The 12,162-nt window shown below is 36.9% G+C and overlaps 1 protein-coding gene across 1 annotated transcript in view; it reads left to right on the top strand.

Annotated features, from left to right (window-relative positions):
* LOC150103053 (phospholipid-transporting ATPase ABCA1-like) overlaps positions 1-12,162 on the top strand; it is an 859,669-nt gene that overhangs the window by 308,036 nt on the left and 539,471 nt on the right. Inside the window, exons 15-16 of the mRNA XM_090398068.1 lie at positions 472-603; positions 7,087-7,291. Coding sequence (XP_090254194.1) covers positions 472-603; positions 7,087-7,291 — 337 coding nt within the window. The remainder of the gene's footprint in view (positions 1-471; positions 604-7,086; positions 7,292-12,162) is intronic.

The raw sequence follows: 12,162 nt of genomic DNA, 5'->3' as shown, positions 1-12,162 counted from the left end.
CTGTTAGACCTAAATAAATACTTGAAATCAGTCAAGGTAGAGATTCTCACCATAATGCACATGTATTTTACACTCCCTGTGGGTATCTGTGCATTATTGGATTCTAAGAGCAACATGACATGAAGTCGGCTTCTTTCTCTCTCTCTCTCTCTCTCTCTCTCTATATATATATATATAGTATTATGCTAATTGATGTTTGCTTACACAAATTGTGAAAGAAAACAAGAATATAATTTCTTGTCAACTTAGAAAAACTCTTGCTTGGGTTATTTGTGTTTTTCTTGTTTTTTTTACTGAGTTATATGATTAATATATACTAATGAGTGAAATAATTACTGATCATTATGTTATTCTGTTTTAAATTAATTATTGTCATATATATTGAAACTAATTTTTTTATTTGATTTCTATTCGATTTTCACACAAAAAGAAATACTATGCTGATTAGTTAATTACTTTTCCCCCCTTTAGCTTCCAATAAAGCTAACAAAAAGCCTTGGTACTTCCTTCTTCTTCCAAAATATTGGGGTTTTCAGAAGCATAAAAGTGATTATTTTGTATCTCAAGAATTATCAGCCAACATCGGTGTAGACAGTTTTATAGGTATGTGTATTGGAAATATGGACTTTTACGTTATTATTATTATTGTTGTTGTTGTTAATATTACATGGCACCTCAATGGATTTCCCTGATTTATTGCAGGTGACCAGTCTCTACATATCCATCCAATCCCACAACATTTGTGTGTGTGTGTGTTCTCTAATTGATTTCCATGATTTGATTTAAGTACAATTGGGCTTTCTGGTATGAAAAAAGCATTGTATCTCCATATGAGACAGGTTAGAAGTTTTTTTCCCACTTGGTTAGACTATAATAAATTTAGTTTAATCCTTTATCCAAGTGTAAGCAAACAAAGTTTGTGCCTGAAATATCTTCAGGACTGGAGCAACTCATGGTAAAGGTGGACCAAGCTCAAATCGCTCCTTGTCTTAGTGTCTCCCATAATTCAAATAAAACATATCTCCTTGTGGACATGTATAATGCTATGCATTAAGGGAAGGGCAACTACCCAGACTGGTTTCGACTTTTATTGAGGTTGCATCAGTGGGAGCCAGACCCAGAGGTGGTGATACCAAGGTGGAAGTAATGGAGAAGTCATCTTTACCTATACGAGTTGCCAAAAGGTGTCTCATCTTATTATTAAATTACTCTGGATGGATTATATGGATGGGAGCCATCCAGAGGTGGTGATACTATTGATACTATACTTTGCATTATGGGAGATACTAAGGAAGGTGATCAGAACTTTTCCATCCAGAGTAATTTAATAATAAGGTGAGACACCTTTTGGCAACTCATATAGGTAAAGATGACTTCTCCATTGCTTCCACTGACGAGACCTCAATAAAGGTTGAAACCGGTCTGGGTAGTGGCCCTTCCCTTAATGCATAGCATTATATATGTCTGCAAGGAGATGTGCTTTGCATTATGGGAACTACTAAGACAAGCAGTGATGAGAGCTTGGTCCACCTTTACCACAAGCTGCCGCAGTCCTGAAGATACTTCAGGTGCAAACTTTGTTTGCTTACACTTGGATAAAGGATTAAACTAAATTTATTATAATGAAACAGGTTAACTCCCATCTTCAGAAGAAAAATCCTGTAAAAAGATTCTCCAAACCATGATGTGAATCAAACCCAGGTTGTTTCCAACTTAAGGGTGCATGTTATTCATATAACTGTGCATGGAGGTATTTCTTATATGATATATTTTTTTTCCATTCATGATTTTACACTGTTTTATTTTTCATTTACGATGCACTGTTTTATTTTTCATTTACGATGCACTGTTTTATTTTTAAATTTATGTTCTTTTCACCCACAGTTGGATACTGTATATAACTGATTTTTTCTGTGATGTAAACATGTGTAGACAACTCAACATGAATTATTTATTTAAATGTACGAAATTCTTCAAAGTTATTACTGAAAAATTATTCCAAGTACTTACGAGGGTGGTCTAAAAAGTTCTCTGCCTCGACCATAGATGGCAACACATTTGGCAAGATTTTTTTTTCTAAGTTGGTACATCTATCATAAGCATCCATGTGAAATTGCAAGTCATTCTCTCAAGTAGTTTCTTTTATACAGCTGTCTGAAGCAAAAGTGTATCTGTATCCCTTGAAATGGATAAAATTGAGTATTCTTTTTAAAGAAGTTTAACGCCAAAAGAAATTCATTTGAAGTTCATAAAAGTTTATGGGCACTCTTCTCTTTCATTTTCAACAATTAAGAAATGGACTGCTGAGTTTAAACATGGACATATTTGACTTGAAAATGATCCATGTGAAGGATGTCCAAAAAAGTAGATTGCATCGATCAAGCTCATGATATGGTATTGGATGACCAGTGAGCCAAAGAGTGTGAAATTGCTGAGACTATAGGCATTTCAAAAGAACTTGTAAGATATATTTTGCATGAAGAATTGCAAATGAAAAAACTTTGTGCAAGATGAGTGCCATGCTTGCTTACAGCAGATCAAAAATGCACTCGCATGAAAATCTCTGAACAGTGCTTGGAGCATTTTAACAAGAATAAAACTGATTTTGTGCATTGATTTATTACTATGGATGAGACTTGGATTCACCGTTACACACCAGAATCCAAACAGCAGTCAAAACATGAACAGAAGCCAGTTGTTCAGCGGCAAAGATGACAAAGTCGGTTCTATCAGCAGGAAAGGTCAAAGCATCAGTGTTTTGGGATGCTAAAGGCATTTTGTTTATTACTTATCTTGAAAAGGGTAAAGCAATAACCGGGGAATATTATTCTGATCTTTTAACCAGACTAGATGAAAAAATTTGTGAGAAAAGACCCAGTTTGCAGAAGAAAAAAATCATATTTCATCAGGAAAATGCACCTGCCCACAAAGGTGTTTCGGCAATATGAAAATTAAGGGATCTTCACTATGAATTGTTGGAACATCCACCCTGTTCCCCAGATTTGGCTCCCTCTGACTTCTATCTCTTCCCAAAAGTAAAACTCTACCTCACTGGTCAATGTTTTTTCTTCGAATCAAGAGGTGATTACAACTGTGGAGGGGTATTTTTCAGATCTTACTGAGAACTACTACAGGGATGGGATAATGGCACTGGAGCATCACTGGAATAAATACAGTATGTTAGTCTTAAGTTTAAGTAAGATTATGTTGAAAAATAAAAATAATTTTGAAATTATTCCTTCGTTTTGCCAAGAACTTTTCAGACCACTCTCGTATGTAAATTAAACTTGCCAAGTAATTATATTCTTTTTCAATCATTTACCCAAGAATAAGCAAACAAAGCTTGATGAAGTATCTTCATATATACAGAGGCTAATGGCTTCACATCAGTTGCCTTAGTATCTCATAATGCAAAACAAATGCATTATGGCCAAGGCCACTACTGAGACAAATTTTGACCTTTATTAATGAAAAATTAGGTGAAAAAGTAAATGGGTGTCATCTTACACTTAGAACAGTTAGTATAGTGGTGCAAGAGAGCCTGATTAGGAGAAAAAAAAAGACAAAAGGATAGTATTAGAGATAGGAAAAAAGGCCTAGGCTCTTTTATATTGTCATATAGCCAAAGTATATTATTTTTCTTTTTTCACTAATGTTGTGCAACTGAACAACCAAAAGGCAAATTGAAACTAAAATTCAGAGATGAGCAATCTCAGGTGGTCAGCATTATCTAAGTTAACCTTCTTGAGTTGGTGTTCTCTGCCTGTGATTGCTCTCCAGCCATCCCTGCAGTTCTCCATATGTCAACAGTGAACTAAGAGGATGGAACCATTTTAGAAACCTCTCATAATAACAATAGACCAAATTTTATCTCCTCCTCCTAGTGAATATTGCATAATGTTGGAGGTCTGCACCATCTATTCAAAAATTTGGTCTCTCCTTTTGACCTATGTATAGGTCAAATTAGGCAATTCCGAAAGATCGCCCATCTCAGTGTTGTTCCACTCAGTGTGACAGGCTCACCCCGTCACCAAGAGGAACTTCTCAGCATTGGCTCTACCCAGTGGCAAGCTCACCCCACCACCAAGCAGAGCCATAATCTCAGCGGTGGCTCCACTCAGAGACAGGCAAAAACCTACCTCCAAGCGGAGCCTCTCAGAGCCAGATCCACCCTGCACCGGTTTCAACCCTCACTGGGTCTCATAAGTCTCATCAGTGGAAGCAAGAGGAAATACCAAGTTTGAATTAATGCATAAGTTATATATTTCCCATATAAAATAGTGAAAAGGTGTATCACCTTATTATTAAAGTACTCTGGGTCATAGATAGTTGTAGAAAATTTTTTCACTTGCTTATAATTTAAATTAAACTTGCCAAGATATTATATTCTTGTTTAACTCCTTACTCAAGTATAAAAAAACAAAAGTTTGTGCTTGAAACAGCTTCACAAATAGGCTGCTTGTATATAGAGGCTAATGACTTAGATCACTTAGATAAGTGATCTAAGTCATTAGATAAGTCTTAGTGTCTCATAATGAAATGCACATCTCCATTCACATGCTTAATTTAAATTATAAACAAAAAATGTCTACAACTACCTCTGATTCAAATATATAATGGATATTCATATACAGTGATATTATGTGGCCTTTGCAAAGTATTTGTTAGATTACTTTTGGTGTCACTGTCTAAAGCACTGGTCAGACTACATTTGGTTACCTGGTTTTCATTGTGATGTGGACACCTTGGAAGGGTCCGGAGACAAGTGACTAAGACAATATCACGAATCTGGAATGAGAGAGGTTGAAGAAATGTGGATTACAGTGTTTTGTAGATGGGAGAAGTGAGGGGATTTTATCAGCTAAATGCAGAGGACATTATAAAAAAAAGAATGTAGATGGTGAGAGGGGAAGAATTAGAAGCCATCGCCAGAAGTTATGTACGAGTGTGGTGAAGAGTGGCGTGAGGATTAGATATTTTACATGGAGAATTGTGAGTAAATGGAATGCATTATTAGAATATGTTGTTAATTCAGGGAGTGTTGCAGATTTTAAAATTCAGTATGATAAATATGCTGTCAGTTGAATAAACCTTCTATGATAAGAGTGCCGACTCCATGGAGGGTATAATAATAACAAAGACGGAAACTAGTCTATGTAATGACTCTCCCGGAATGAATAGCTCTATGCATGTGTAAAAGTTAGTGTGCCTTGCATTATGAGTTACTAAGGCAACTGATGCAAAGTCATCAGGTTCTATATAAAAGATACTTCACTATTACTCTTCTTTTGAAGATACTTCATGTGCAAATGTTGCTTGTTTACATATGGATAAAGGATTAAACAAGAATATAATTTATTTTCAAGTATAATTTACTTTGTAACCAAAGGAAAAAAAAACTTTCTGCATACTAGGTTATTCTTGGGCAAATAGTCTTGCCTCATTTTTATAAAAGTGTCTTATGAGTTAAGGCTAGTTGAAGATGGCTAGTTTCGTCATTCTTCTTCTTCAAAATGTCTACAAACTCCATCAGTTATCCATCAGTATTCATCATTTACTATAAGGATGCAAAGGTAATTTTAACTTTTTATTTTATAAAATGATTTCATAAATGGCATTTACTTTTATGGTCTGCTTTTTTCATTACAATTAGTTCAGAAATTTACATACAGTTTATCATTGCAGGCATATTGATGACTTCTACTTAAAAACTTCTATAGCTTCATTTCAATGGAGCCCTTTGGGTTGAAAAGACCTGGATATAAATCACATTTAGGATACAAAGAATCTTTATCAGGGCTTTTGAAATGAAGGTGAGTTAGCCAGTCTCATATGGGGGTAGCATGGTTTGCTCACCTGGAAACCTGGGCTTTTCACACTTCCAATGTAAACTGGCCAGAAGAACACATGCAATTTATACAAATAACAGACAGTGCAAATAGGATTGATTATCCTATCATAAGCAGTAATCAGGTTTTGTAAGAAGCCAAGTTACTTGGCCTGTGGTAGGCCATTAAGCCTAACATGAAATTGAAGATGTGTGGAATAACTGCCACTTAATAACAAAATGCAAGGAGATTAGTGCAAGATTATATTCAAGCAGTGTGGTTTAGTGCCATGGTCAAGCTAGGACTTAGATAATTCAGAAACCAGTGTTAAGACCAAACATGGAACCTTTTCAAGTCACTTCAGGTGTCCATTAAGCAAGGTGGAAGGAAGTCTTACATGAGTTGATAAAATTCATCTTCCACTTAAAAGACAAAGCATTCTTGTCTGCAGTGGGATCTGAACCCATAACTTATTAGTTGGAGAGTAGAAGTGCTATCTGTTTGGCTAACCACACCTGCAGACTAGTAGACAGGTAGTTATTATCATCGGATTTTATCAAAACTTAAAACTGAACATGATTTTCCCTCATAGTTTTAAATATTAAGTTTCATCAAAATCAGCTCATCAGTTCTCAAGTTGTTTCATGTAGACACGCAATAGATCCAAGGTGCTGTTTTCATCCAAATGCACTTAAAATGTTCACATTTATTATTATTATCCTCAGGCTTCCATGGAGTCAAGGACTCATCATGGGATGTCATACACACAGCTCATCATACTGTGCCTTAAATACATTCAAATTCTCTGCAGTTGTGCATTTATGCATTAGAAATTTTTGTTGTTCATTTAAAAATAAAAAGGAATTTTTAAATTGGCTATTCAATTCCTGTTGTGAATTACTTATAAAAAAATAGCAGAAGATCCTGAGTAAATAACAGTCATTTTAAAATAATATTGTTTAATCCATAAAACTTTGTTGAATTAAAGCATTTGAAATACTAAATTTTTGTAATAAAATTGTGATCATGAAAATGTGCAGTCTGATGATAAAGATTTCAACAAATGTTGTGCAAATGACTTAGCATTGTTTGTGCTTAATAATATTTTTAGTTTCAGGATGTTTTAAGTAATTGTTAAATACCAAAACTAACAATTACTTAAAACATCCTAAATAGTTGTTAAATATCACATCACATGTATAGAATATTAAATAAAACAAATTATTTAAAAAACAAAAAATGTTTTCAATATTTACAGTTAATGACATTAAAGAGATAGAACGGCATGATTCTGTAAATAAGGCTACAGTAAAGGTTGGAATTTCGATGCAGAATTTGTATGTTGTGTATAATCAAGGTACATCTAAGGAGAGAATTGCAGTATCTGGACTCACTATGGATCTTTATGAAGGTCAAATTACTACTCTCTTAGGTCAGAATGGAGCTGGAAAAACTACCACCATGTAAGAAAGAAATCACTGTATTTATGATATACTGTATATAAATTTTAAGCCAGTCTTAGTTTTTCATGCATGTATGTATATATATTCAAAGAATAATAGAGTAGTCTTAATTTTTACACTGCTATTCAAACTTTGTTTTATTGCCTTTGAATATTAATAATCCTCTCTTATACATGGTAGGATTTCCTTGAATTAAAAAAAAAAAAAAAGACTGTTAGTGACTATCTTAATGGAAATCCAAACAAGAGGCTGTTAAACCTGTAGTACATTAGATTTAACAGGTTTTCTTCTGACAGAGGTGCAAAATTTGATGAATTTGTTAATGTTAGATATATAAACCAAGGAAGATGGTAAATTTTAGAAATGCATAAAATGAGAAGTTGTGCCTAAAAGTAGAAGTAGACACATTGAACAAAGAAGAATGAAAATAAGAGTTTCCTATAAGTTAAATTTTGAAAATTAAATGTAAAGAATCAACTAACTATTGGAAATGTTTTAATAGATTTAGAGGAGATCAGGGAAATTATTTGTGCCAATTCCAATAACCACTACTCTCAGAAATAACTATAAAATGCCTTCTTCTTTCGCTATGCCTTATCCCATGTTAGACCATCTTTAATCTTCTTCTTCCAGATTTTCCAGTCCAGGGCATCTTCCCGATTCCATCCTTTCTCCCTAAGATGCTCTGCCACCTTATCCCTCCATCTGAGTTTGGGGCTGCCTCTTTTTCTCCTTCACTTCACCTCCATATGCTCCATTCGTTTACCAACATACTCCTCGCTCCTCTCTACATGACCGAACCACCTTAGCCTACTTTCTTGTACCTTCTTACCGATCGGTCCCACCTTGATCATCCCTCTGATGTAGTCATTCCTTATCCTGCCCTTCTTTGTCACACCACTCATCCATCTCAACATCTGCATCTCCTACATCTTCCTCTCCTGTGCTTTTGTTATAGGCCACGTCTCCGTGCCATTAAGCATCGCCAGCCTCACCACCATCTTACACAGCTTTTCTTTCATCTTACAACTCACTCTCTTGTTGCACAGGCCCCTGCTCATCTTCCTCCAGTTCATCCAGCCGCATGTTATTTGGTGCTGTATTTCCTCATCCAGGTCTCCATTCCTCTCGACGACTGGCCTGGGGTACTTGAATTTCTTCCCTAAAATTAACCTTTCACCCTGGTGTTGTATGACCATATCCTTGTCACTCCCCATTGACATATATTCGGTCTTTATCCGGTTAATTTTCATGCCTCTCTCCTCCAATACCTTTCTCCATTCTTCCAGGATCTTTTCAAGCTTCTCTCGGGATGATTCGCAGAGAACAATATCATCGGCGAACATCATGCTCCCTGGCGCCTCCTTCTTGACGTCCTCCACTAGTACATCCATGACCAGATCAAAGAGGTAGGGGCTCAGAGTTGATCCCTGATGGAGCCCTACGACAATGGGGAACTCCTCTGTCATGCCGACACTAGACCTGACCTGAGTTTTCGCTCCCTCATACATCTCCTTCACCAACCTTACATACTTTTCCAACCCCTCCCCCTCTTCTTCCTCATACACCTCCATACCTCCTGTCTGGCCACTCTGTTGTATGCCTTTTACAGGTCTATAAACACCATATGTAGCTTCGCGTGCATCTCCCTATATTTCTCCATCAATCGCCTTAGTGCAAATATTGCATCCATTGTCCCTCTTCCTGGCATAAATCCAAACTGCTCCTCACCAATTTTTGTTTCCTGCCATATCCTTCCTTCAATTACTCTTTCCCATATGTTCAATGTATGTGACATCAGCTTGATCCCTCTATAGTTCCACAATCTTGAACATCTCCTTTTCCCTTGTAGATTGGTACAAGAATGCTTTTCCTCCATTCCTCTGGTATCTTTTCCTGATGGGCTATTTTCCTCATCAGATCCCATAACATGTCTACGCCCTCGCTGCCCAAGCTTCTTCACACTTCTCCAGGTATCTGGTCCGCACCCACAGCCTTTCCATTCTTTGTTTTTCTCAGTGCTCAATACACTTCCTCTCTGCTTATGTCCTGCACCGATCCTTCGTTTGCCTTTCCATCTGCACACCTCTCTCTTCGATTCTCCTCATTTAGTAGATTACGAAAATATTCTTCCCATCTTCCTCTGATTTTGTTCTCCTCTTGTAGTACTACTCCTGTGGCTTCCTTTATCTGCTTAACTGATGTTATGTCTTTCGAGGTCTTATCTCTAGCTTTCGCTATTCTCAACTACTTAGCTTCACCACCGTTTCTCTCCAGTACTTCATAAACCTCTTCAACTGCCTTCGCCCTTGCCACAGCTCTCTTGGCACTTTTCTTCTCTAATCTGTATGCTTCCTTGTCGGCTCTGGTTCCAGTCATGTCCCATTTTTTCTTTGTCTCTTTCTTTTCCCTGATCTCCAACTGCACCTCCTCATTCCACCACCATGCCTCCTTATCCTTGGGCTTCCCCTTTCCTGATGTTATACCGAGCACCTCTTCTCCAATTTTTCTAATATTCCGACTATTTACGTCTCACAGTTCTTCCACATCCTTTGGTAACTTCATTCCTTCCAATACCTTTTCTTTAAACTCATTCCTTAGACCTTCCTCTTCCAATTTCCACCACTTTATTTTCCTATCTTTCCACCACTTCCGTCTATTCTTCTTTTCCCCTTTTATATCACAGTCTACCACAACCAACCTGTGCTGTGCCACTACATTTTCTCTGTTAATCACTTTACAGTTTTTCACCTCCTTCAGATGTTTCCTTCTGCACATAATATAGTCAAACTGACTCATCCTATTCCTGCTCTTATAAGTTATCAGGTGTCCAACTCTCTTCTTAAACCACGTGTTAGCTATAGCCAGGTCAAAGGCCACAGCATGCTCTATGATTCTTTTACCTTCTTCATTTCTTTCACCAGTACTCCAACCCTCGTGCACCCTTTCTTCACCACTTCGTTGCCTTCCTACATGCCGATTCAGGTCTGCTCTGACAATCACTCTCTCACCATCAGGGATTCCCATTTCTACCTGGTCTAGTTCTCTCCAGAATGCCTCTTTCTCTTCCTCATCATCACAACCTACTTGTGGAGCGTATCCACACACTGTCACAGCCACGCTTCCTCCAATCTCAAGTTTAACACTCATAATTCGATCGTTCTTCCAGCACACCTCGCAGACTCCACCCTTCAGCTCCTTGTCGATGATGATTCCAACTCCGTTTATTCCATTCTCATTCACCCTGCTGTAAAACAGTTTATATCCTTCCACCAGCTCCTTTGCTTTATTGCCCTTCCACCTTGTCTCCTGCATGCACAAGATCTTCAGCTTCCTTCTTCTCATCATATCTACTATCTTCCTACTCTTCTCATTCATTGTACCCATATTTAGCGACCCGATTCTTACTTTACACACTCTCTCTTTCTGTTGGACTCGCTTCTTTAGCCGAACCCGTCCTTGGTTCGGTAGCCCAAGCCCACTTCTCACAGTCCTCGGACGACAGAACTACGCGATGCTTACGGGGGACGCCCTAGCCATTGTCCTTTCTCTGTTATTCGACATTTCATCCCTGGGTTTGGCATGTTTTTTATGGCCGGATGCCCTTCCTGACGCCAACCAAATAACTATAAAATGTATACTGCAGCAACTGATTATCTATGTGAGAATAGAGGAAATCAGTAGATGATGGATCATTAATCAGTCTAATTGCTTTTTTTGTGAATGAGTTAATTTTTTTTAGTTTCTTGTAGTGTGGAGCGATCCATACCCAATGTGAGAACAGCATTCAGTTGCTGGAGAGAGATTTAATTTTTATAGGGATAGTTCTGAAGTGAAACAATTTATTAGATTCTAAAGTTGCAATACTTGTGATGTGTTTATTCTAAGCAAGATTAGAAGATCGACTTATCCCATGAACAGAAATCTTGTCTTGTCTACAGGTTGGGGTAATAGCAAATGTAAAAAATATTCTGTGTGTGTGTGTTGTGTGTGTGTGTGTGTGTGTGTGTGTGTGTGTGTGTGTGTGTGTGTGTGTGTGTGTGTGTGTGTGTGTGTGTGTAAGAGAGAGAGAGAGAGAGAGAGAAGTCAGAATTGAGTTTATTAGTATTACCCCAACCTGTAGACAAGACAAGATTTCTGTTCTCGTGATAAGTCTATCTTCTAATCTTGCTTAGACTAAACACATCACAAGTAATGCAACTTTAGGAAATAATAAATTGTTTCACTTCAGAACTATCCCTATAAAAATTAAATCTCTCCAGCAACCGAATGCTGTTCTCACATTGGGTATGGATCCCTCCACCCTACAAGAAACTATTTTGAAAAAAAAAAAAAAAAATTAACAGGTTTTCTTCTGACAGGGGTGGAAAACCTGATGAATTTGTTAATGTTAGATATATAAACCAAGGAAGATGGTAAATTTTAGAAATGCATAAAATGAAAAGTTGTGCTTAAAAACAGAAGTAGACAGAATGAACAAAGAAGAATGAAAATAAGAGTTTTTTGCACTCAACTGGAAGGTTTCTGATATGCAGAAAGAAGAGAGAGTAGGGGAGAGCTAATAGACCTATGGTATCACAGCATCAATTAAATATGTGTGTGTGTCAGTCAAAATATGTAAATATATAAATAAATCAAGTAAATTCATCTGCAACTTTTGCATATCAGGGAGGAAAAGAAATCAGCATTAGATTGTTGTCCAAATTGCCTAAGGATAAACAACATTCAGAATTCTGAGATCTGATATTAAAGAGGAATACATCAAGACTAGTTTCGAATTCTGAACTTAAAATCCTCAAGGAAGGTGCCTTTGCTATTAGGAATATGAGACTAAATAATTAATTTTTGAATAAATTAAATCAAAAATTTTG

Source organism: Typopeltis vanoorti, chromosome 9 (genome assembly GCF_054136105.1).
Source record: "Typopeltis vanoorti isolate ZY-2024b chromosome 9, IOZ_Tvanoo_1.0, whole genome shotgun sequence".
NCBI classification, from domain to species: domain Eukaryota; kingdom Metazoa; phylum Arthropoda; class Arachnida; order Uropygi; family Thelyphonidae; genus Typopeltis; species Typopeltis vanoorti.
Note: the sequence above shows the minus strand (reverse complement) of the source record. Positions and strands in the feature narration are given on the sequence as shown.